The sequence below is a fragment of the Equus quagga genome, chromosome 2 (assembly GCF_021613505.1).
Source record: "Equus quagga isolate Etosha38 chromosome 2, UCLA_HA_Equagga_1.0, whole genome shotgun sequence".
In the NCBI taxonomy this organism is placed as follows: Eukaryota; Metazoa; Chordata; class Mammalia; order Perissodactyla; family Equidae; genus Equus; species Equus quagga.
Window position 1 is genome coordinate 93069987 of NC_060268.1, and position 27145 is coordinate 93097131.

At 43.7% G+C, this 27145-nt stretch overlaps 1 protein-coding gene across 1 annotated transcript in view; it reads right to left on the minus strand.

Annotated features, from left to right (window-relative positions):
* Positions 1-1545: 1545 nt before the first annotated feature.
* The window catches only part of IQGAP1 (IQ motif containing GTPase activating protein 1), a 94076-nt gene continuing 68476 nt past the window's right edge, over positions 1546-27145 (minus strand). Inside the window, exons 24-38 of the mRNA XM_046654524.1 lie at positions 26732-26887; positions 26331-26494; positions 25642-25866; positions 21546-21686; positions 21368-21452; positions 20033-20265; positions 19309-19441; positions 18159-18261; positions 17275-17410; positions 16800-16887; positions 14189-14401; positions 13279-13445; positions 10703-10825; positions 6269-6377; positions 1546-3817 (exon numbers count right to left, since the gene is read on the minus strand). Coding sequence (XP_046510480.1) covers positions 3704-3817; positions 6269-6377; positions 10703-10825; positions 13279-13445; positions 14189-14401; positions 16800-16887; positions 17275-17410; positions 18159-18261; positions 19309-19441; positions 20033-20265; positions 21368-21452; positions 21546-21686; positions 25642-25866; positions 26331-26494; positions 26732-26887 — 2190 coding nt within the window. The 3' untranslated portion in view covers positions 1546-3703. The remainder of the gene's footprint in view (positions 3818-6268; positions 6378-10702; positions 10826-13278; positions 13446-14188; positions 14402-16799; positions 16888-17274; positions 17411-18158; positions 18262-19308; positions 19442-20032; positions 20266-21367; positions 21453-21545; positions 21687-25641; positions 25867-26330; positions 26495-26731; positions 26888-27145) is intronic.

The following is a 27145-nucleotide window of genomic DNA, read 5'->3' on the forward strand; positions in this document are numbered from 1 at the left end:
AGAGCTAATCTTCCTCAAAAAAAAAAAAGAAAGAAAAACCTTCATTTATCTCATTAAAAAATGGACTTCAAATATGTGACTTTCAGAATTGTTTGTCAAGACAATATATTACATTACTTTGATCAAATGTGCACCAACTATAATTATGATGATGCAAAATACTTTTGTGGATTAACAGCCTTATGGTACAGGAAAAAATAATCAAAACTAAGACATGCTTAAAAATACTACATTTGGATAAAATTCTGAGGGAAGTGGAATAGAAACGAGTTTAAAGAGAAAAAAATGTCAAGTTTCCAACCGACAAAGAGCTTTGTTCATGTACCTTTAAAATGGATGGGGTTCCACTGGACACCTTTACCTGGGATGATTTTTGGGGTGACTTTTACCTGGGAATTCACAATATGTTGGCAATTAAACATTTTAAAATTTAAACATAAAAAAAATTTAGGTGTCAAAACGGTGGAGGAACGTAGTCTTCCCGAATTCTTTCCGGGTTTACACAGGCGTAACAATGGGAGCAGGACTGCTGTGGCGGGTGGCAGGTGGCGGCTCCCGGCTCCCTTTCCATGTGGCTGCACTGCCTGGCCTTCACGGTCTACCAGCATCACGGCAGGCTCCGTGTCACCTTCCTCCTCCTAGTTCCCCTTTGTTCTGGTTTCCTCACTGAACATCGTCATACCTTGATAAGCACCTTCCTAACTCACTTGACTTCTTTGTGGGCCAACGTGGAGCATGCTGTTAGAACAGACTTTGTTTCAATAACACACCTACCGGAGCATCCTCCGTTCCAGAATGAGAAAGCTGCGGCTCGGGGGGCACCTCCCACAAGGGACCACGGCCAGGAAAAGCCCGTGTTCTTACCACATCACGCGTCCTCACACGGGGTCATCTCAGCCACCCACATAAACCATCGCTTCCAATTTTTCACTTATGTTTACTTTAGAATTATTCCGTTTTTCCCCTTATTTCTTCTTGTCACTGATTTTCCAACCGAGTCTGGCCACAGTTTATAAACACAAAGGATACTTATATACATATTTGTGTTTTGAAGGTCTGCCCCCCAGGACCTTACTTAGAAGGAAACCGCTTTTTTTCCCTTTTGCTGCTGTTTCCTTTTTCCATATCCAACTTCCCTAGTCTTTTCTGGTGACTTGTGTGTAACACAGTATGTCCCTCAGGGAGCTTCTATGACTGTGTGCTCAACACATAGCGTGCTGCTGTTCATAAAATAATATTAAATGCTGCCGCAATTTTAAGCTTTCAGCCATTAGCCAGTCAGAACTAAGTGATGTATTTGTCCTCCCCACTCACTGTCTTTTTATGTCGAGCTACTTCAAGCATATTACATTTACAAAGGCTAAACTCACGTTAAAAAATCACTTTGAGATACTTCACTGATCTGATAGCTGACTTGCGCTCACTCCTTCAAAGACTAGAAAGAGGTTGTTTCCTGTGGTGGTTTTCAGTTATTAAATCTCATTCTCGTCAACACTGTTTAGCAGGAACTGCTAACAATGAAACTGAGAAAAATAAACAGAAACATGAACAAATGACCTTTTATTTCAGAGATACAAAGGCGACTGTGTGCAGCAGCAGTCTGACGGGCAGGCCAAATTCTCGGGAGGAGGTAAATTCATGGTAACTGTCATGATGGCTGGCGGAAGAGAAGGTCAAGGAAGCAGAGAGATGAGACAGGGAAGGCTACAGCTAATAAATAAAAGTAGTAAGAGCTACATGGTTTCAATGTCATGACTTAAGTTTGTCCGGACATTCTCAATGGTATTAAAACCATAATTCTGTATAGTTACCATCAAAATTCTTGAAGTGCATTTTGTGCTCTTTTGCATTAGAAGTTGTCTCAAGGGATGTATAATCCTTACAAATAATTGAAACACCCTGTTTTATTGAAGGAGTTGTAAACTTTGCTCAGTTTGTCATGGGGCCCGACAAGCCTTTGGGATGGGTATCCTCTTTTAAGGTAAAAAGGTTGACGCTTTGGTTGGTACTAGCTTTTGAGGCAATGCTACTTGTTAACAGCATCTTCTTTTAATCCGGGGAAAATATTTACTAAAAATTTGTCTTCCAAAAAACAAGATCGGGTAGCAGCGGCTCCTTCCGCGGCGCTCCACGCCTGTCTCGTCGCCTGCTGCGGGCCGCCTGGGTGTGGAAAGACCCACACAGCTTACATCTGCACCTGCGGCCCTGCCGAGCCCACCATCTACCATGAGAAACATGTCTCCAATACTCACACTTGTAACAGGGACACTGCACATGATTTGTTATTAATGAAACAGTTTATTGGCTTTAAATATACATCAGTAAATTTTTAAATGTTAGTTTATGTTCTATCATAAAAGAAAACTGAACCAACACATCAGAGAAAGTGGAGGCTCAGCAGCATGATTTCAATATATTTTCCTGGATAAACAGATTTTTAAAAAAATGTATATGACTTTTTATCTAAGAAAAAAAGCTTCCTAAATTCAATGTTGAGAACTGAATTGTTTCTGACTAAACCCATAAAACTGGAGCTCATAAAAATAAAGGCACCATGTGGGCAGCAAGAGAAAAGAGAAAGAAATGAGGGAAAACAGATTTTAATATCAAGTGTAACAGCGTCGGCTGGTTTTGTTTGGTTTTGTTTCAGTCTATTTCAGGCAGGATTCTCTCTCTGCAACCCTGCAGATAAATCCTAGTGTTTCAGCTATAAGAAAGTTCTAAGAGTTCAGATATACAGATAAGCCAATTTTTAAAAAACCCTTTTCTTACAGTATTCTAAAGGCTTTTGAAGCATTATATAAATCTTTAAATTCCTATCATCCACATTTTAAGAAGTAAATCTACACTTTAATAAGGCACTCTTAAGATATAAAACAGTTTTGAAAACAATTCCCTTCTCCACTAGGGCTAACCCGTTCCTCTGCTACAGGGGCGGGGCGCATGTCCTCCCGGACCTAGTCAGTCTCTGGGCACCAACACAAGGCGTGGGCGCCTCAGACTGTCCTGAATTTACCTAAATAGCCGAATTCTATCAATGGGACTCTCCCATTCACTGATGAGACAGCTACACTAACAGAATTGTCCAAGTTTAATGGCAAATTTAAAACCAGTATCTTGCCTTTTCTGGAAATGCTTCCTTTGAACACAGAGCAGTGACTTCTATTAGCCCAGAGAGAACAGAATGAAGAGAACCCATGATGCCCATATCCTTCAGTCTTCCTCATGGGAGAGAGTCATAAAGGAACTCCACTTTCAATGACAACCTAAGGAATCATAGATAACCTGACACTGTAACTGTGTCTTAAATGTATGTATGTTATTGATGCTCATATCTTCCTCTTCTAAACAAAGAATTCAAATCCCACCATCCCTGTTGCTAATTAAAACAAACACCAAAGCTTACAACATAGTCATGCAACAACACAGAAAGCGTCTAGTGGAGCCGCCACTCTTTCCTAAGTGACAGAAAACGAAGGCACAAAAAGGGTCAGACTAAGCCTGAAATACAATTTCCCTATGAAAAAAGGGCAACAACTGTCCCGTCAGAGCAGGAGGAGTTAGAAATGTGGCAGTGGGAGTGTATCAAATTGAGGCATTGTTCTGGGCTGGGTCTTTGCTTCCGATGAGTAAAGAAGGACCTAAAAAGGAGGCTGTGAGGCGCTTCTTCCTTCATCCTTCTGGGGTGGCAGCACACGGTCAACTACTTCCCATAGAACTTTTTGTTGAGAAGGAAGATCAGAAGGTTGACGTTTACTTTAGCTCTATCGAATAATTTCATGACTGCAACTCCTTCATACTGTAGCTGCAGCAGGTCCTGTTCAAAAAAACATTTTGACAGTTAAGTCTGTGCCAGAAGAAAAGAGAGGACGCAATGTAGGCAGGGGTCCAGCAGGAACGAGGCATGCCTGGTGTGCCAGATGTGAAATGGGGTGAGAAAAAGTTCCCAACTATGGAACTGCCCACTGCCCAAGCACCCGGCGAGCTCGAGGAATAGGGCTTGTTGGTCAATTGAATTTTCTAGTACGTTTGGAGTTAAGAAGTCAAGAGGTTCATATCAAAGTACGCCGAACATGAAAAAGCCACATATTCAGGCATCACACACATTCATACTTTGTGTTTCAGAAGCTACAGTGATGCGCCTCCAGTTTGTGTGAGTGATGGCTCACTGGAGAAGGTGAAGGCATTTCGATCTGTGATGAGACACGCTAATCACTGAAAACAAGACACGGCCAGTAATGCTGTCTCAACAACGGGCCAAGTTCTATTTCACATGAGACAGCTTTTATATTCTAAAGGCAAGAGAAAACAAGAGGACAAGATGTTTCTTAGGAGCCTACTATGTGCTTGTCGTTGTAGAAGCACATTATACAGTGTCCTCTAAGTCCTGACAGAAGTCCTATGAGGTGTCATTATCCCAAGTTTAAAGATGAGGCTGCTGACAAGACATGGAAGCAACCTAAGTGCCCAGCAACAGACGAATGGATAAAGAAGATGTGGTACATATATACAATGGAATACTACTCAGCTGCAAAACAACAAAATCATTCCATTTGCAACAACATGGATGGACCTTGAGGGAATTATGTTAAGTGAAATAAGCCAGCTAGAGAAGGATAATCTGTGTATGACTCCACTCATATGAGGAATTTAAAAATGTGGACTAAGAACAGTTTAGTGGCTACCAGGAGAAACGTGGGGTGGGGGGGTGGGCACAAAGGGTGAAGTAGTGCACCTACAACACGAATGACAAACATTAATGTACAGCTGAAATTTCATAAGATTGTAACCTATCATTAACTCAATTAAAAATAAATAAATAAATAAATAAAAGGAGAGAGAAAAAAAAAAGATGAGGCTGCTGAGGCCCTGGGACAGCAGCGCGGAGTGGCCATTGGGAATCTGCATCTGACTCTTCCCACTGCCCTCCACCGTCCAGAACAAACTTAGGAAATCTAAGTGGCTCACCCCTAAATTTCAGAAGAGCAGTGATGAGAAAGCAAGAGGCAAAGGGCTTGAAGGGACCTCAGAAGTTCAACCAATTCATCTTTTGTAAAAATCCTAGCAGCTCCATGAGGACGAGGACCCTGGTGTGTCACCTGTGCCGAACATAATACCTCGCACCTGGCAGTCATTCCACGTTCCATCAATCTATGCATGGCTGAATACATTACCTGAGGCAGACTGGGCGGCCTACGTGAATTTGGTGAAACTGAGGGACCAAAAGAATCTTTTTTTGTATAAGTACGTTAGTTAGCCGTGTGCATCACAAAATCATTTCACATTTGTTCAGCCAACATGTTTTGAGGGTCGACTAGTCATCAAGAAGGAAACACAGAAATATGACTTGTCCTTAAAGAGTTCACAGTTTGGGAGGATGAGAGAGAGAGAAGTCAACATTACTGTTAGCAGAGGCCATCTCTAAAGGTGATGGAAGCACAGGAGAAAACGACTGTGGCTGGGCTGGTCGGGGAGGCTCCAGCGGCGGGAACACCCGTGTGAGTACTCAATAAATGACAGAGGAAAAGAAGAGAAGGAGAGGGGAAGGAGGGCCCCCAATTAAGGGGGAGCAGAATGTGCAAAAGCCCAAATGCACGTTCAGAGAAAGGCACCTGCCCAGCCTGATGGGCTGCAGCTGTGCGAAGCAGTGAAGGAAAGAGTCGGACTGACGAGGAAGCACTCAATACACAAAGCTAAAGGAGTCTGGACCTTACCTAGGCATCCCTCAAGGCCCAGAGAGGTTTAATGCATAAAAATTAGAGATATGTCAGAATAAAAACTAGGAATAACTATGTTACAAAATGATTCACAGCAGAGTTCTTTTTGAATTTAAAATGACATTCAATTTACAGAGATGCAATCTACACACACCTTGTCAGAAATACACCTTTAAGCACCTACATCAAGTCAAAATGAGAAGAAAAACCCCACGAGATTTCAAGCTACTGAGAGGGCTTATAATTTTGTACTGTCGAGATTCATACTTAAGCATTTGTTCAAGTCCCCGGGATCAGCTCACTTCAGCGGCAACACTAAGTGGAAGCTTCAGACAAAGGCTTCCTGAAGACACACACATCTGCACACGCACTCTGGCATGGACCAGATGAGACCCACACAGACCCCTGCCTCCTCCCCCCGGTGTGGAGCCCAGCTCAGTGCTGACTGTGGACAGCTTTCCCCAGATGGGTCTCCTTTCTAAGGACTCTCGCAGCTTACAAGATCGGCGCTGCCTCCGACAGAGCACTTGGCCCTCCCTGGGGGAACCCACCTGATAATGTAACATAAACGTCTCCATCTGAACTCCCATGAATTTGGCTTTCACTTCAAAGTCGCCAACTTCTTCTGTTGGACTGATTTCAAAGATAACGTTTTTAAACCTGTTGGAACACAACATCATTAGGGTGTGATTTTCATGTTCTCTTATAAACATAGTCTGTGAGAAGTGGCGAGGAGATGAACAATGTCTCCAAGAGGGAAAGGAGTACAAAATAAAGGTGCAAAGGACTTCTGCGGGTGCGGGGCTGCTACTCTGAGTACCAAGCGCTCTGGGACTCGGGGAGGACGGCAGCCTCTCCCCGGAGTGCCTGCAGTCCACAGATGGAGCACCACTGAGGGAGGCCACAAACGGTCTCTAAGCAAGGCTGTCAGAGTTCTCCCAGCCTCCCATGGGGCCATTGCTGAGACCTGACGATAAAAGGAGAATCAAGAGGAAACTGGGCTGGAAGGAGAGGGAGGAAAGGGTGTGTGTGTGAATGCACACGTTTGAGGACTGGAAGAAGTGAGTAAATAAACAAAATGGGGTCGGAACAAAAGAACCAAGAGAGGAGGTTTTCTGGAAAGAGTAGGTGCTATAGATATAAATCGCTATTACTGAAAATGTTTGAGGTATCACTCGTTTTCAACATGTTAACATGCCGGCAAATTATATGGCACCAGAAGAGGGTGGGAATGTGCTGTCCCCAGGTGCTCAAAGTATATCACCCCAGATTTCCAGACTCAGCTGTGGAGCACCCGCGTCTGCTGTGAACAGAGCTGAGAACCAGGAAGGATGCAGAAGAGGCCACTGAGAAGCTAAAGGAGAGTCACAATGTCCATGCACTAAAACACACGCATTTTACTCAACAGGAAATCCTCACAGGTTATCCCTTAAAGATATTTATTTCATGTATAAATAATTTTACTTTAACTAGTTTGGTTTGTTATCTGGTTTCTAAGCCCATAGTAGCAAATTAAAAAGTAAGAGAGGCAGAGGCTGGCCCCGTGGCCGAGTGGTTAAGTTCCCACGCTCTGCTTCGGCAGCCCAGGGTTTCACCGGTTTGAATCCTGGGCGCGGACATGGCACCACTCATCAAGCCATGCTGAAGTGGCGTCCCACATGCCACGACTAGAAGGACCCACAACTAAAAATACACAACTATGTACCGGGGAGCTTTGGGGAGAAAAAGGAAAAATAAAATCTTTGGAAAAAACAAAACAAAAAGCCAGAGTTCTTTGTATATTTAAAAAAAAAAAAAAGTAAGAGAGGCAAATAATGGTAGGCCCTTAACAGTAGGGAAAATAATGACAAAAAGAAGGGAAGACTCAATCATAAGTAGAAGATAAAAACAACCACAAAAAAAACACATAGCATTGGAGATTGGACTGGTGGTTACCATTGGGGGAGGGGGAAGGGCAAAAGGGGTGATTAGGCTCACATGTGAGGGGATAGACTATAATTAGTGTTTGGGCGATGAACATGATGTAATGTACACAGAATTCGAAATATGATGTACATCTGAAAAAAATTAAAAAAAAAAAGAAGTGAAGGGATAATAAATATTATGTTATGGGACAGATTTGAAAAATGCACCAAGTGCTCAATCAAAAAATCCCCCAGGGGCTGGCCCAGTGGCACAGTGGTTAAGTTTGCACGCTCCACTTTGGCAGCCCAGGGTTCGCTGGTTTGGATCCCAGGTGTGGACCTACACACCACTTACCAAGCCATGCTGTGGTGGTGTCCCACATATAAAACAGAGGAAGAGGGCACAGATGTTAGCTCAGGGCTAGTCTTCCTCAAAAAGAAGAAAAAAAAAATCCCTCAAAAGACCAAGGTCCCCAATCGAAAAAAATGACCAGAGAAAATATAAGCCATAATTAAAAAAATAAGTCATGATTAAAAACACACACATACACAAACTCAATCAGAACTCTAAGAAAAGCAAAATTTAAAAATGAGATACTACTTTTTAACTACTGAATTCAAAAACATCAAAAATTATTTTATTACTCAATGATGGCAAGGAACTATGAGATAATTAAGCACTTCATACACATTTCAGACACTACTGGACACATTTCAGACACTACTGGAAAGTACCCTGACAATATATATGAGCTAAAAATTCTTCTTCAGGGGCTGGCCCTGTGGCTGAGCGGTTAAGTTCGTGTGCTCCGCTTAGGTGGCCCAGGGTTTTGCCATGGGCACGGACATGGCACCACTCATCAAGCCATGCTGAGGCGGTGGTCCACATGCCACAGCTAGAAGGACCCACAACTATGTACCTTTGGGAGAAAAAGGAAAAAATTTTTTTTAATTCTTCTTCAACTGCTATGGAAAACAGTATGGCAGTTTCTCAAAAAATTAAAAACAGAACTCTCATATGATCCAGCAACCCCACTTCTGGGTATACATCCAAAAGTACTGAAAGCAGGGTCTTAAAGAGATGTTTACAATTCCATATTCATAGCAGCATCGTTCACAACAGCAAAGAGGTGGAAGCAACCCAAATGTCCATCAACAGATGAATGGATAAACAAAATGTGGTCTATCCATATAATGGAATACTACTCAGCCTTAAAAAGGAAGGAAATCGGTCACATGTTACAACATGGATGAACCATGAGGACATCACGCTCAGTGAAATGAGCCAAGTAACAAAAAGACAAGTACTGTATGATTCCACTTATATGAGGCACCTAGAGCAGTCAAACTCAGAGAGACAGAAAAGAGAACGGTGGCTGCCCAGGGCTGGTGGGGAGGGGAAGTGGGAGTTGTTTAATAAGTATAGTTTCAGTTTTGTAAGACGAAAAGGTTCTGGAGATCAGTTGCACAACAATGTGAATATACTTAACACTACCGAACGGTACACTTAAAATAGTTAAGATGCTAAGTTTCATGTTTTGTGTTTTTTGAATAAAAAAGAATTTTTGGGGGCTGGCCCCGTGGCCGAGTGGTTAAGTTCCCGCGCTCTGCTGCAGGCAGCCCAGTGTTTCGTCGGTTTGGGTCCTGGGTGTGGATGTGATACTGCTCATTGAACCATGCTGGGGCGGCGTCCCACATGCCACAGCTGGAGGGACCCACAACGAAGAATATACAACTGTGTACCAGGGGCGTTTGGGGAGAAAAAGGAAGAAAAATAAAATCTTTAACAAAAAAAAAAAAAAAAAGAATTTCTGACCAGAAATTCCATCTTTAGGCATCTATCATAAAAAAATAATCAGAAGTAGGATCAAAGATTTACATAAAAAGGCATGATCACAAGTATAATAATGTAAAAAGTAAGATCACCTTAAATGTACAATAGATGAATGGTTGAATTAGAACTACATATGAAATATTATGTGGCCATTAAAAAGGATGCTTTCAAAGAATGTGAAAAATGCTCACAATATGTTATAAGAAAAAAGTTGGATACATGACTATAAACAGTATTATCCCAATTTATGTTAAAAAAAATACTAAGTATGTAGACAAGTAAGTGGGTTGTTGGATAATCTTTATGTGAATAGAGGCACAGAAGAAAATATACTAAAATGAGGCTGGCCCGGTGGCACAGCAGTTAAGTGCGCACATTCTGCTTTGGCGGCCCAGGGTTTGCCAGTTCGCATCCCGGGTGCAGACATGGCATCGCTAGGCACGCCATGCTGTGGTAGGTGTCCCAGATATAAAGTAGAGGAAGATGGGCATGGATGTTAGCTCAGGGCCAGCCTTTCTCACCAAAAAGAGGAGGATTGGTAGCAGTTAGCTCAGGGCTAATCTTCCTCAAAAAAAAGAAAGAAAAAGAAAATATACTAAAATGATTTCAGTGGTTATCTTTGGCTTGCAGGATTATAGTTGCTTTTTCTTTATGCTTTTCCATATTTTCAAAGTTCAATAATCAATACATATTATTTTAGAATCAGAAAAACATAAAAATTTCCTTTTAAACAAAGTTTTTTGACTTTTTACACAGACACAGGAACAGAAAGCTCAGCTGCCTGAGATCACAGGGCTGACTGAGATGGTGCTTAATAAATGCTCGCTAATGACAGCTGGGCCAGGACCGGAGGGAGGACGGAAAGGTCAGCCTGCGTGTCACGTGCAAAGCAAGCCACAAGTGGAGTAAACTCATCTTCTTGTTATTCTTGTTTATTCTTGGCTTAGACATAGAAGAAAAGGCTTCCTTCTTAAAGAGGAAAAATTAGGACGGGGCCCACACGGGCAGGTGTAAACCTGTCCTGAGACAAGCGTTCCACAAACAAGGAAAATAAGTACTTTCCTTCTATGACAGACAAATCAAGTCTATTAGGCCAAATTCTGCACATAAAGATATATATATAAATAGACAGAAAATACCAAAATGACCACTCCAGATAAGAAAAATAAAGGCAATAAGATAAAGATGTGATAAACCCAGAAATAAAAAATCAAGGCATAAAACAAAGTGAAAAAGTAAACACTCACTGGTTCACTTGCAGGTCCTCAATTTCCAGAAGAACTCCTTTTTCATGCAGTCTTGCTGCTGTGTATTTCAGAGAAATCTTTTTGCTTTTCTTTCCTTTCATTTCCCTAGGCTTCTTGGAGACCCTGTAAAAATTGCATCATGTTACTTTCTATAAGTAACTATCCACCATAAGTCTGTTGGTAATTCAACGATATGAGATCAAAAAGCAAACTTCTGGGGCCAGCCCAACAGTGTAGTGGTTAAGTTTGCACACTTCGCTTTGGCAGCCCAGGGTTCATGGGTTTGGGTCCCAGGTGCAGCCATACACACCACTCCTCAAGCCACACTGTGGTGGAGTCCCACATACAAAACAGAGGAAGACTGGCACGGATGTTAGCTCAGCGACAATCTTCCTCAAGCAGAAAGAGAAAGACTGGCAACGGATGTTAGCTCAGGGCCAATCTTCCTCACACAAAAAAAGAGCAAACTTCCCATACACAAGCATAAACAACATACCAATTCTAAAATGGCAAATAAATGTTGGGATTAGCCTAAGAAACATCTCTGCAAAACTGGGCAAACATTACTAAATTGCTTTTGTCTTTAATTTATATCTGAGCACACCATGAATCTGACTGTGTCTTAATCCTGCTATGCCCCTCTTGGAACCTAAGCTCCTACGAGTCAGTGTGAAGGCTTCTCATGCCAGCCTGAGGGAACCGTCCTGCATCCCAGAGGAGTTGCTCTAAGCCCCTCAGCTGTGGAGGAAAAAATAAAAATATCTCATAATAAAAGAATTGAAGCCAGCATAGCAATTACAGACAAATGGGAGCAAAGAAAAAGAAACAGATGTTAGGAGGCTACTGGGATAATCAAATTGAGAAGCGATAAGAAAAGCAAGCAACGGGGGCTGGCCCCGTGGCTGAGTGGTTAAGTTCGTGCGCTCCGCTGCAGGCGGCCCAGTGATTCGTCAGTTCGAATCCTGGGCGCGGACATGGCACTGCTCATCAAACCACGCTGAGGCGGCATCCCACATGCCACAACTAGGAGGACCCACAACGAAGAATATGCAACTATGTACCAGGGGGCTTTGGGGGAAAAAAAAATCTAAAAAAAAAAAATTATCAAAATCACAATTGTACAAAACTTCTGACCTAGCAATTCCACTTTTGGGAATTTACCTTAAAAAATATGCCCACATTTGCAAAATGACAAATATGTACAAGAGGTTATTTGTTGCAGAGTCTTTTCTAATAAGTAACTGGAAACAATGCAAATGTCTATCAACAGAGGACCTTGATTAAACCAATTGTTATACCTATCCAGACAATGGAGTACCATGCAGCCATTAAAAAGAAATGAGAACCTAGCTCTGTCTGCTGAGAAGGCCTAGAAGCAATGACGATTCCACGGGAAGGAGCACACCTCGTGCCTAGATCTTGGTTTCCAAATACCATTCCTCATTAGAAGGAACCAGGGATGCTTGGAGAAATAGCTCATTCCAAGTCTGGGGAGGGGACAGTACAAGTTGAACCAGAAACATCTTGTGCCATAAAGTCCACAAGTGCTCAAAGAACGATGGAGACATGTGAAAAGGACACAGGAGCCAGCTCTGCAGGCAGGGTTGGGTGGACCTGATTTTTATCCCTTCACATGAGCCCTGCCTCACTTCAGCAAGTCTTTCAAGGAGGGAGAGAAAGAGAGAGAGAGAGAGTGGAGGCAGAAGAGTAAGTGAGCCAGAGAGAGGGGAAGCTGATGGGGCAAAATGTTAAAAACAGGTGAATCCGGGTGAAGGGTACGTGGGTGTTTATTTTTTATTCACTCAACCTTTCTGAGGTTTGAAAATTCTTAAAATGAAAGGTTAGGAGTAAAAAATAAACTAAGCCTACAAGTAGCACCTGCACTTTGCAACTCAGCTCTCTGGGTTTTCAGTTCACTCCCTGTAAAATGGGCACGCGGATGGTCTGTGGCTGCATCCGACTTTCCTCGGCAGCTGGGAAAATGTCAGGTCTGGGATCTCGTCCCCAGGACGTATAGAGAAGGCCAGGGAATCGAAATGTTTATAACACTGCTAACGTGATTCTGAGGCACATCCAGGTTTGGGGACCACTAGATTATCTCCTTCCATGATTCTTTAATTTCTAGGGCCAAGAAGATATTTTGGAACAAAGGATGCTTAGCAATAAGCATGTTTGAAATCCTCCACACATTATTTATTTACATCCTACAATAACAAGTGGAACCAGGAAATTCTGCAAATGCCAGAAGCAAAATAAAGAACTGATGCAATAAGTAGATCCAGTGTGTTTTAACTAAAAGTTGCCAATGTCACTTCAGTTGCCTCTACTTCTTTTTCCTCTGACATTTTTTTTTTTTTTTTGAGGAAGATTAGCCCTGAGCTAACATCTGTGCCCATCTTCCTCCACTTTATATGTGGGACGCCTACCACAGCATGGCTTGCCAAGCGGTGCCATGTCCACACCTGTGATCCGAACCTGTGAACCCCGGGCCGCCGAAGCGGAACGTGCGCACTTAACCACTGCGCCACTGGGCTGGCCCCAAACCTCTGACGTTGCTTCTTTAAAAAAACACTCACTTGCCCTTGCTGGCTAAGTTGTCCAAGCAGGTTTTGATGTAGCTTTTATAGTAATCCACTTGCTCGCCATAAAAGGTGGCCTTAGAGTTCAGAGCAGCATACGTTTGTTGCAATTTCACCAGCTCAGCCTTTCTCCTCTGTCGGTATCTCCGCTGATTCCGAATGTCCTGAGACATAATTATTAAAATTAGGAAAATAGTGCCAGATACCATATGTTTCTTGAATCATTAACACTAGAACCCAGCAGCGCTTAACTTTGCCTTGCATGACCACACATTCTTAATAGGCAGCAATTTATGTTCAAAAATAAAGAAATTCAGATCTCATCAGTTTTTTTCCCCATTTGTATTTTCTAAAGGTAGGGAACTGTGTTACTTTTACAGACTTCTACATTCTTAGAATTTACTTGCAAAGCTGGTTTAAACCTCTTAAATATGTTGTCAGGAGAGGGAGAAAAAGATAATTTTACTCTCTCAGTGACGAAGCTCCCAGGTGTGCACGGCACTGTCTCAGTGCAACAGCAGAGGACACGTAAACCCTCAGCCCACCCCAGAGGCCCTTTCTTGAGAAGATTCACACAAATCAAGGACTTGATGACCAACTGATGTGAACTTATATTTCATGGTAATCATTAAAAAGATCTGGAAGAAGTCTTTAAGGCCAAAGACAAACTGAACGCAGGCAGCACTAACGCGGGGCCTCTCCCTATTAATTTAGGCAGTGGATTAAGTCATCAAGGGGCGGGCAAGGTCCTTGTGCTGCAAATCAGAAACAATTCTGCAGGAGAGGACACTAATTTGCCCATGAACTGAAGGCGGCTTGCTGTCATCTGAACAGCCATTGTCTCTTTACGAGCCTCTGAGACAGCCTTAAACTCAGCCAGGCCATCAACGTGCCCCACATGCAGTACCCTGGCAATGTCGTTGATCAGTTCCTGGTATCTGTTCTTTGGGTCCACGGTCCCAAGCTCTGTCAGCTTCTTCAAGCCCGACTGGATCTTCTCCTTCTTCTCCTGAAGAGTGAGGTTGTTGTCTTCCTTTACAAATTTTGACTTTTTCATCTTGTCAGGAGTTTTGGCGTCACGAATAGCACGTCTCTGCATGGCCCTCTGATGTTCTGCTTCCTACAGATAAGAAGAAGAAGTTCCTGGCAAATTCACCACACTCATCTGAAACCTGAATTTATATAGCGTATCCACACCTGAATTTATATAGCTCTCAAACTCCATTCTGGAAACAGAGGGGAACAAACTGACCGCTGACAAGTGACAGACAGAGAAACTGCACAGAGCAGAGGAGATAGATGCATCAATGAGACCACATGGCTTCCTCCTGGACTCAGGGATGGTCAGGAGATTGGGCTCTACTGGCTACAAAATCCCTTTTTTTCCCTACCACATTTGGGACATGGAAGCCGTTGAATTTTATCTGAAACTCAGCTCAACGAATGTTGTAGCGTCACCAGTGCTCAGTAAATCCCTGCTAACTCTTTTCGCTGCTTTGTCCAGGCTGAATCACGCTCAAGCCTTCCGTCTGCTTTCAAACATGCTGCAAACACCAGTATCTTGAAAATAAAAAGACCTTGCCTTGGTCCTGCTATCTTTCCTAGTCAACACGCAACATTCGTCCATTATGTCCCTGCCCAACATATGATTCACACTTGCTATTCCATTCTTCCAGCACCTTCTCCTTTAATTCCTAGCAATCTGGCTTCTGCATCTACTGCTGTCATTACCAATTACCATTCTCCCCAGCCCAAATCTAGTGCCTTTTCTTAGTTGTCGCCTTGCTCATCACCTCTGCATTTTCTCCTTGCCCTAAGCATGCGTTTGGTACCTCCAAGTGACCCATGGTCATTTTGCTGCAACTGTTCACTCTCAACGCTTCAAAGATCACCTCTGTGCTGACAGATCCCAAAACTACCGAAGGTTCTGGTACCGTATCTGGAACTATTTGTGCTGGGATGTTTACATTTGGAACAGCTTGTGGTTCCTCCCACGCTGGAGCGATTCCCTCTTCCTCTAACGTCAAGACTACTCTGCATCACGTAACGCGAAGAGCAGGAACTCTGGACTCAGGCAGAACTGGATCCAAGTCTGGTTCTGCCACTACCGGCACGTGATCTCGGGCCAGTTGTTTAACCTCTAAGGGCCTTGGTCTCCTCCTCTGTAAAATCAGGAGGCCAGGACTCCCCGCACAGGGATAGTGTGAGGATTAAATGAAACAACATCGGTGAAAGCGCCCAACCAACAGGGGGTTCTCAACAAAGACTGGTTCCTCCTTCTCTCCTTCCATCTTCCTTCTGGGTTAAACAGGCGGCAGTTACTGGCTTTGCCTCTCTTCTGCCCCTCACACAAATGTATTCAGTAATCAAACACAGCATCTGAAAGCTGGGAATTCATTTAACACAGTGGTTTTCAAATAGTCCTCTGTGCAGCCTGAAGGGTTTCCCAGAGGGACCACAGGGTCCTAGAGGGCGAGGTTCCGAGACCTCTATTCCTGGTGCCACCAGAGCAGCTCCAATTTTACCTGTTTATTGGGGTCCAAGTAACTGCCGTTTCATGAAAAGGACTCCTCTGCCCGAAATTTGAAAACGAATGACTTGATCTACTTTTCTCATTTTATAAATGCGAAATGGGAGTCTTAAACATGAAGTGACTCAACCATCCCTTCCCACTGCCATCCACCCCCAACCAACTGGGCCGGGGACCTTATCACACACCTGGATGACTCAACTACCATCTGCTCTGACAGCGCTGCCAACTCATCAGTACTCAGGGCTTCCCAAGGTGACAAAGGCTCTTTACTCCCCTCTCTCTGGTGCCCAATTCCTGTCCAGGTTTTGGGTTCTATACAATTTGTTCTCCTGTTTTATTTCTCTCTGCTCACCTTCACCCTCGTCTTCAGCCTAGAGAAGGAAGTCTGGTCACGACACGCCCGTCCCTCCTCTGTGCCTCTGTTCCCGTGGACTGCCCTGCCTGGGCTCTCTCATCTCAGGTGCACGCCAAACCCCATCTGCTCTTTCTAAGGCTCGCTCAGGTCCCACTGCTTCCTGATGCTTCGCTCCTCACTGACCTCTTTCCTGAACTTCCAGCATTTTTATAGCAAACACTACAGTTAATTTTTAATGGTTTTCTAATTGTTTCAGATATATATATCACATTTCCCCAACTGAATCATGAGTTCACTGAATTTAGGAGCCACATCCTGTGCTTTTCTTCTCTCTACCAAGGCACTTAAAAGTCTAACTACATGGCATTCAATATATCACTGGGCAGACTCACTGATTCTGCCTCAGGTTAAATTAAAACACACATGCTGCAGTGAGTGCCGTGCCCTAGGGACGTCTGCCTCTGGATCTAAGAACCAACAGCTTTCTCAGCAAGTCCCAACCACCACCATCCTCCAGGCCACCCCAGTTACCACCTCTTGTTGTCGGCATCCCACTCAACTCTGGCACGTGCCTATCGCGGGAGCACCTAGGTACCTTGTTACAGTATATGTTAAACCCCTAAATTTTACCTGTTCACTGGTAGCTGGTGTCTCCAGGATTTCAGTCAAGGTCTCTCCGGGCTGGAACCGGATGACATCCACAATTAAACGCTTTGTGCTGAAGGGAGAGGGGGAAAGCATTTAAACATTACCAGCTGTTCTACTTCCTCTCAAATGGACCCTGGAAGCAGCAGTACAAACACCACCTCACAGAGGTCCCTCTGGGCAGCTGCTAACACAAGGTGTTCAAGGCCCCAGGCTCATTTATGCACCATCACAGAGTGGCTTCTAAGGTTAGGATTTCCAGGATGTAAATTTCACTTTGGCATCTTATTAGTAAAGAAGGCAGGATAAGGCCTCTGCCAAGTGCAATGTGTGAGTGACCAGAACTATGACAGGCTTAAAAGGCCAAGACGATCATTTCAGGTATGAATACACTGACCGTTCACAAGGCCGAGGGACCGCTGCTCTACACTCGCTCCACTGTGCGACTTGCAGCACTCACTTCAACAAGATGGTCCGAGCGTCCATTTCTGCATTCTCATCGCCAGGCACGTCAAACTTGTTGGTCAATGTGAGAGAGACTTCTGTCTTAGCCAGCGCCTCCTTATTTGAGTCATTTAAATTGCCAGAGCTTTCTCCTGAAGTTTTGGAAGGGTAGAAAGAATCAGAATAAAGAACAGCAATATTGGAGAGGAGATATTAATACAAGTAAAAGGTAACGCGAGTCTAAGAAGATACTTGAAGAAGCCAACAGGTACACTGTGGCCAGGACACCTTTTACTGAGAAAAAAAGGAAAATATGTGCCAAATGATAAAGGCAAAGGATCCATAATAAAATCATCTCATAAATGCTTAACAAAATCATTTCAAAACTGTAATATTATGATTCTGTCTCAAAATACTCTGGTCAGGGGCCAGCCCGGTGGCGCAGCCGTTAAGTTCGCACGTTCCGCTTCTCGGCGGCCCGGGGTTTGCCAGTTCAGATCCTGGGTGCGGACGTGGCACTGCTCAGCAAGCCATTCTGTGGCAGGCGTCCCACATATAAAGTAGAGGAAGATGGGCATGGATGTTAGCTCAGGGCCAGTCTTCCTCAGCAAAAAGAGGAGGATTGGCAGATGTTAGCTCAGGGCTGATCTTCCTTAAAAAAAAAATACTCTGTTCATTTCTTTTGCAGGACTTATAATTTCTAATTATATGATTTTGTGCATATATACATTTAAAATGATCTCTTCCACTAGACGTCAGTTCCTTACGGCTGGGGCCACATCTGTTTTCTCCCCAGTGCATATTCAGAGCTTGCACAGTGCAGAAACAGAGGGGGTGACAACTATCCCCTCCTCTGTCACGCTCCCCCTCGCCTCCTGGGCAGTTACGTCAGAGCTTTACCTATCAGGGACTCGATGGTGGGCACCTCGCCCAGGTCGTCCAGCAGCTCATGGATTGGGTCGTTGTGCTCAGGAGCAATGGCGTCCTGGTGATCTAACAGGAGCTGCATCAGACAGCCAGGGATCAGTTTCCACTTGCACACTCAACCCATTAGCCCTCGTCCCTGCCCACAGTGTCTAACAGCACAAAAGTAGTTAAATAACAAAGCCCCTACGTTCAAAGAACTGATAAGGCAATCCTCAGCAAACTAACCCAAACAAACAATACAATACATAAAGCATCACAGTGGCCTCTGTTGAATGACTTATGTTATGATGTATGGAGAGTAAACACTGGTACTCTCTCACCCTCACAGATACGAGGGATTTAAATGTACCTACATAAGAAAGAACAAAACCTGCAGACCTTAATATCCAAAGTCATCAATGTACCTTACAACCAGTTACAAATAACTCTCATTCATACTTTTACTTAATGTTTTCAGTATACAGTATCTTTTAATTCAGAGAAAAGTGCGCCGGATCAATGTTATCATTATCTTAGGGGCACTCAAGCAAAGCCTTTAAGATGCTCTTATCCCAGGTGATGTCTTCAGAAATGACAACACCTGGAATTTCATTTACATTTTATGTATTTCCTCATTCCCTGTTCTGTATGCTCCTCAAGGGGAAAGGAATGAGTTATAAAAATTTGGAGGGGAAAAAAGAGCAGCCAAGGGACAATCACTCTAAGGTGACAAAGAGGGAAAAGCTGGCATTCTAGATCGTGTTAGGAAAATAACACCGAAGGCCGGCGTAAAAAGAAGGAACAGTAAAAACAGTATTTCCTCAAGGCCCTGTATCAGTGGCCACAATGGAGAGCGTGGAGCCCCGCCTTGGGATTCTGATGCAGCAGGTCTGTGGCAGAGCTCAGGAACTCCATTTTTAATGAGCCCAGACGATTCTGATGCAGGTGGCCTGGGATCACTTTGAGAAACTCAGCAGACGTCGTTAAGAATAATAAGCAAAGGGAGAGAAACAATGAGGCAGATGTGATGTCAGTAAGATCAGAGGAAGGTGAGCTGTCTACCTTCCAGACACGGGGAGCAGCAGCCAGGGGAGGCAATTAAGGACAGAGCAAGGAAATTAAGCAATTAAAGAAAAATACTTACAGTGTGGGTGTTGATGATCTCACCAATGGAAATGTAGATGACTGGTTTTGTGAGGGTCACCAAGTCAGAGTACTCGTCCACATTAAATTTATCCTGAAGCTCTGGGACATCACAAGCAGTCTGGAAAAACCGTCTGGAAATAAACACAAGAGTCAGACCCCAGCAAGTGACATGTGTGTGAGAAGTTGGCATGAGGACATGCCACAAACCTCTGGAGCAATGAGTTCAAACAGAAGACAGTTAATCCTAGAGAAACTGCGGCATGTTCGCTGTGCCTGATGGCCCTGGGACGCTAGTTCTAACTCTCTCCACCTAGTTTTAGTTCTACCCACAAGAACCGCTCAACCATAATTTAAAACAGTTTTCAAACACCTGTATCGTCAGGAGGACCAACTTTCTCTCTAAGACAATGGCCTGAACTCACAACTGAATGTTTAACTTACAGATATTAAAAGCACCCTCCAGTTCTTCTCTGATTACAGAGAAACATGCGCCTAAATGCAGAACCATTGTTTGTATGTTAAGTACTGTCTATTCCATAAGAATACATTTTAATAGCTCAAGAGTCCGCTTCACCATCTCCTGGAGCTCTGAGCACATCAAACAAGCATCCTACAATACGACTGTCCAGGCAGAGCTAGGTGTGGGATTTAATCTTGTCTTTACCCGCAGAGATAGACACACACACACAGAATCTTTCGAGTACTTGTCCCTTCCCCCTTACCTGAATTTCTGGTAGGACTGGGAAAGATACTCATTAATGATGCTTAAGTGAGCATTATCTCCCAGAAACATCTTATTGGAAGCTGCATGCTGGAGCATCTTTGCAATGGAGCCAAGATTTCGGCGTTGGTCTGTGGTAAGCTGGCCTCCTGCCGACAGGTCAATGATGTCAAAGGCATCAGGAGCAACAATGGCGGGGTTCATGTATCGGTAGTAAAGCAAGTTACCAATGATCTGGGAACAGATGGAAAAGAAAGATGGGTGTTAATAATCAGCCCACCAAGTAGGCCACAAATGACTTTGCTAGCAACGAAAACCAGAAAATGCATTCCTGTGAGGAAAAAATGAAGGCTACACAAACACACACACGCATGCATGCATGCACGCATGCACACACACTTTCTCTCAAGGCCTGAAACTAAAAGGACCAAACATCCCTTGGTTGGATGCAGAAAAATAAGAAAATGAGAACAGAACTCAAAATCACTACACTGAAAGAGCAAATTCAGAAGGTAAAAATGATGGACTTTAAGCCTATTATTGAGCGTTTTAGGGCATCCTTTATTCACATATCGTAGCAGCAAATAAGGTTGCTGTCACCCACATGCACTTTCCGTTTTCAAGTAGATGGGCTTTCATTCTAAGAAGCTAATGAATATGGCTAAAACAATCCTTAAACATGACTAATTAGCACAGTGTAATTGGTCCAACCCCCTTTATCCTCATGCTGCAGACGTCAAAGATGGACAAGTTCATGCCTCTGAAATTAAAGTCACTCAGCACACATCTCTGCCACAGAATTCAAGGATAGTCACAGCATTTCCCCTAGAGTTTCATTCAGAAAAAAGTAAAATTAATTCACCTGAACAGAAAGTCTAGAATCGAGGCCTCACTGTAGGAAAGCACAGAACTAGGAGAGAGAAGAAAAAAGCGTTCAGATTAAAAAAAAAAAAAAGGAAGGAGCATAGCCGAGTAAAAAGGAGTTAGCAGCAGCAGCCTTAGCAGAAACACTTGTGCTTGATAGAATTCACCTGCCACCAACAGAGGGAGCAATTCTTCAGCAAAAAGACAGGGCTCAAAGACATCATCTCAAGACAGGAGAATCCATCGTCTCTGCTTGTTTGATCTCTGGGTGCCATTCGAACAATACAGGAACTAGGAGAGGTGTCATTTACTATTTAAAAGCACTTTCAAAAGCTCACAATCAATGGCGAGCTACTGCCAGAATCTACCCTTTGGCCCTTATTAAAGGTCTAAGGTCATTAGGCCTAGTTTGACAACTTTTTCCTCAGAGGGCATTGGAAAGGCAAGAACGTGCCAGCTTTCAGATTCTTACCTTCAGCAGCTCATCCTCACCAGCATCGGGGAACTTCTCATGCAATGAATCCTTCAGCACTTTGGCAATGAAGCGCATCCCATAACTGTGGGAGGGACGAAACTTAAGTGAGAAGGGCCCGGGAACAGAAGGGCACTAATGCTGGGCTCTATCTGGGGTCACAGCTGATGGCACTCACGGGATTTTGTCCACAGAGCTGATGATGGCTGCGAGGAACTTGTCTGTCACAGTCCGCATGTTCCTGATGGAGTTGTCTAGCCGTGTCTTGACTTCTTCGTGAGCCAGAGCCTGCTCAGGGGTCACGTCATAGGGTAGTTTGCTGGGAAAGCAAAAATTATCCCCAACTGTGTTAGATCAAGAACAGGAACAGGCTGAGGCAGGGCTGTGTCCCTCACAAACAGAAAGACCCAGAGAGATTAGGGAACTTGCTCATGCTCACAGAGCTGGTAAACGGAGGGGCCAGAATTGGAACTCAGGTTTTCAACTGTGAATTGGGTGCCTTGAACTACGTGCCAGGCACTATGACAGGCACTTGGGATAAAAGCTATTTGAGACATGATAGCTTCTCGAGTCTCTTACAATCTGGTGGGAGACAGACACAAACAGGTATTTGTTTAAATATATTGTCCTGTAAATAAGGAGGTTGACCAGAAGTGCTACAGGGCCATAGAGAAGAGGCCTCTACTCAGACTGGAGCAATCAAGGAAGACTTCCATAAGGAAGGGACATAAACTTAGGAAAAAGAAAGAAGAGGCTTGTAGGAAGATCAAATGCAAAAGGAAGAAGAAGGAGAAATGAGAGTGGAAAAGTAAACAGGGCCAGGTCGTGGAGACCCCTGTTAGAATGCTAAGAAGTCTGGACTTTCCTAGAAGCCCGGGAGAGCCATTAAAAAACAAGAGCTCTTGGGCCGGCCCTGTGGCCGAGTGGTTAAGTTCATGTGCTCCGCTGCGGCGGCTCAGGGCTTCACTGGTTCAGATCCTGGGCGTGGACATGGCACCACTCATCAGGCCATGCTGAGGAGGCGTCCCACATGCCACAACTAGAAGGACCCACAACTAAAAATGCACAGCTATGTACTGGGGGTCTTTGGGGAGAAAAAGGAAAAATAAAATCTTAAAGAAAAAATTTAAATTAAAATTAAAAAAAAAAACAGGAGCTCTGAATTTTGAGGAAGATTGCTCTGGCCCACATGAGGAATGAAGTAAAGATGGACAGAGATGGACAATGACAGACTAAAGAGATAGGAGACTAGTGCCACAGTCTGTTCAAGAAATGATGACGGCATGAACAAGGATGCAGCAGTGGGGAGCAGAGATAGATCCGAGAGATGCTAAGGAGACACAATCAATGGGACCTGGTGACCCTTTGGAACTGGTGAGGGAAGTTACAGTTATATACAGGAATTGAAGTAAGAGGAGCTGACAAGATCAGTCAAGGAGAGGACACTAAGTCAGAAGAAACTGACAAGAGATAGTAGATGTGCCAGAACATAGAGCCTATGTTAACTGGGAAGAAAATAAGGGTAAGAGGGAGGTGCAAGACAAAAATGAAATGAGGGGTCAAGGTTCTGGTGCTTTCAATGAGGCCAAAAAGTAGTAGTGATTCTCTTGGGTTATCTGAGGGGCCCAAACCCATCACAAGTGCCCTAATGAGAGAGGCAGAGGGAGCTTTGGGACACACAGAAGAGGAGCCAGTGTGACTCTGGAGGCAGAGACTGGAGTGACACGGCCACAAATCAAGGAATCTCAACAGCCAGAGGGAGCACGGCCCTGCCCACACCTTGATTTCAGCCCAATGATATGGGTTTTGGATTTCTGGCCTCCAGAACTGGGAGAGAGTAAATTCCTGTTGTTTCAAGCCACCGAGTTTGTGGTCATTTGTCATGGGAGCAACAGGAAACTGATATAAGCAGATAGAGATACAACTCCATTTGTCGTACCGGAATTACAAATATAGTAAGACTGCCAACAAGAATTCAGCAAAAATCAACAAAAGCAGTCTGTGAAAAACTGGCTGCATGAAATTTATAAGAAGGAATGTTGTATATTTTATTACTTGTAAGTTATGTGCTATATACATCTTTCATATCAGTAGCATTTATAACTTTATGTGTATGACATTTTTTAAAAAGCAGTAATGAGCAAAGGGAATAAAAGTGCTCAACTCAATGGCTGAGTCAGAGAACAGAATATTATTTCTAAGATTTCAGAGGTGACCATTCCCAGAGGTGACAAGGCCCCAGTTTGTCATGTGTTTGGTGGCTGAAGCTCAAGGATCTGTGATACTTACACGCAGGATGGTTTCACCACACCAGCACACCTCCCAGTTATCAGTATCAAAAAAATGTATTAAAATCAATTCCTACTTTATGAAGAACAAAATAAGATAGTTTGTGATAGACACCCAGTATAAAAAAAGCGTAAAATGTCTATGGGAATTTTGATCTAAAAATGACTGACTCGACAGAGAAAGACAAATACTATCTGATTTCACCCAAGTGGAAGATAAAACACCACCACCACACAAACACGTAGATACAGAGAACAGACTGGTGGTCACCAGAAGGGAAGAGGGGTGGGGAGGGTAAAAGGGGTAAAGAGGGACATTTTTACAGTGACAGGTGGAAAGTAGACTTTTGGTGGTAAACACGATAGAGCCCATACACAAGTTGAAACATCATGATGTACACCTGAAATTTATATAATGTTGTAAACCAATGTTACCACAATTAAATAAATAAATAAAATAAAAATGACTGACCCATAGACCATCAGAAGAAATATCTTAGCGCCCTTGAGCCAATGTCCACGGGGCTGTCATCCATGCCCCGATTTGCATGCAAAACTTCCTAGTCAAGAACTGCAGCTGACAGACTGCCTTCCTGGATTTGAGCCTCAGGTGTGCAGGTCAATGTAAAAATGGACTTTTCATCACATCCAGCAACGATCTAAGTCCTGGCGACAGACTACTACATTACTGAGAACAAAATCAGGTGCCAAATGATTCCCGAGAGGGGATAAGCCCTCTCTAAGAGTCAGCAGACTGCTCTGCGCCCTGTCTGGGTACACCTCTCCCTTTGCCTCGTGTCCAGGTACCCGAAAGCAGAATGACGTAGAGCAGCACAACTCCAAGTGTGGACCAGTGCCAGTCTATGGATCAGCCCAAGATGGGGTAAGGAACTTGAGCCAGAATGTAATCAGCACACTGCTTCCTTCATTGACAAAGTCTTGCTATGAAAAAAACATCAGCTGAACTAAACAGTGTGCTTGGTGACCCAGGGGATTATCAGTCACTGGTCCACAGACCCCACGTGGAGCAGCAACGGTACAGAGAGCTACTCCTCCTCAGCTCCACGGAACTTCCTGCGTGCCCTGGCCCTGCTCCACAACAGCAAGAAAACCCACCAGAGGTTAAGCTGCTCACACCGCCACTCCTCACGCAAGCTGGATAAAACCAGAAACATTCCGGCTCTCTGAACTACATTTTCTGGGCATCACCCATATTCTATTGACACACTTTTGCTTCAGATGAGTTAATGGCGGTGGTTAAACTACGGTCCTGGCACAGAAATCTGAACTACGTTAATTCAGTTAGTTCAATTCTCAGTATCCCGGGCAGCTCACGGGATTCCAGGGCTCCTCATTCGCCCCACACCACCTCCTCCTTCCTTTAACAAAACCCAGCCATCCTTTTCAGGGCTGTGCGAGTCTTCCCCCCCAAGCGCACTCCAGAGATGCCAGTGCCTTCCAGGGCCTGGACTCTCCCACGCCGCTTCCCCTCAGAGCGTTCAGACGTGAATACTCTGCGCCGAGCTCTTGGTGACGCTGGCCCCACCTCACCCTTCAGGCCTCGGCCAGGTGAAATTCCGCCTGCTCAGAGAGGCTTTCCCTCACCACTCCATCCAAGCGAGCTCCCTCTTGTATTCTCCAATACAGTTCCCCACAGAAAACTCTCCTCAGGGTAATTTTATTTTTAGGCACCTGTTTGTTGTCTCTCCCACACAATACACTATGAACAGAGGGTACGGAGCAAGTCGATTCCATTCATTATTGTATGTTTCATTCATTACCGTATTATTAAATGTGCATCTAACACAGTGCCTGGCACATAGGAAGTACTCAATAAATATTTGCTAAATAAGTGAATAAATTACCAGGTCAAAAATTTAAAGAAGTGGTTTCTAAGGAAAAACTATTTGAACAATTATTAGTTTATAAACCAAAAGTTAACTGCTTAAAAAAGAGAGAAATAAAAAGGTGTTGTGGTTATCATACCTTGCCTCTCCTGTCTGAGACTCCATCTGATTGACCCAAGACTTGTAAATATCCACAGGGTCAGTCTTGATGTTGAGAGATTTGTCATCCATAATTTCTTTCACGACTGGGGCCAAGATCTGTCTCAGGGCATTCTGGCCCCGGGCACCACGGTTGAAACTTACAACCATCTTAATGACTGTAGGATTTCCTGTCACAATCTCTTGAATCTGATCTACTTTTGACCTATAAAACATCAGATACAAAATCAATTAAACTAATCACAGACTCTATCAACTTAAAGATCCATCTTACTTAAAAACCCCATTTCCTAGAACCATAAATAGTTGGCAGAAAGGGCTATATGCTCTCTTTCTAGAAACATCTCCCAACACTCATCTGCCCACAGGACCTTCCTGCTGTTGCAAACTCGACCATGGGAACACGATCGGGTCCTTTATTAGACAGAAACGTGGAATCTTCACGTTTGGATCAGCTTTGTAAAAACTGTATCTTAATATAGAATGCTCCTAAAATTAATTTAGCAAATCTCTTATCCCATCACCTCCCCAGAAGAAGCAATACTTCATATTAATTAGAAAAGCAGACGCTTCTTCAAATCCTTCAAATTCTGACAGGCCGAAATTTCAATCTGCGAGCATGTCTGATAGGGGGAAGGGGCCCCATGCCCTGCAGAAATCTGTTCCTACTTGATCTCCTCCTGGAGCGCGGTCTTAAAGAGCCGGAGGAGCAGGTACTCCTCACGCTGGTTGGATGCGTAGTTGTAGAGCGTGAAGATTACCGAGTCCATGAACTTGGTGGACTTGTTCTGGGGCATTTGAAAAATCAGCTTCGCCAGGTAGGTGGGGTTGGTCTGAAATAAAACCAAAGGATAAGTAATTTCTAGATAAATATTTGTGCCAGCCTTTATTAAGTTTTTTTTTTAATTGAAGGATTAGAATACACACAAGCAATAAAGAAAAATAAGACAGCCCTTTGCTAACCCTTCAGCGGAAATCAGAAATACTTCCATAGAGATCTACGGGTAAGGTTTTCTTGTGGAAAAGTAAATCAGCTAAGGTTTACAATGCCCCTTCGAGGTGCCACTCACCTGCAACAAATAAAACAAGTGTTGATAAGCTTCCAGTTTCTCTCTCTTCTCCTTGCTCAAAGCCTTCAGACCTCCCTTCTGTTTGTTTAGCATCATCATGTCAGACAACTGCTCCTTATTTTTTTTGGTAAGTTTTTTACTGTGGGAAACCACATCCTGTAAACAAAAACATATACATAATCAAAAAGTTTTCAAACACGAAACTCTGGGCACTGTGGAAAGGTCTTTTGGCACCTAAAACCTGCATGAAGATCCATCGCACCGGAAGGTCCCCATTAAACATTCTAGAATCACCACATTGTCTCCTATTTTCAGAACACAAATCAAATCCTTTCCTTACTTCCATCCTCCTATAAAGAACCCGAACCATAAAAATGTCCACTGACTCAGGAAACCAACTTCTAGGAATCTATC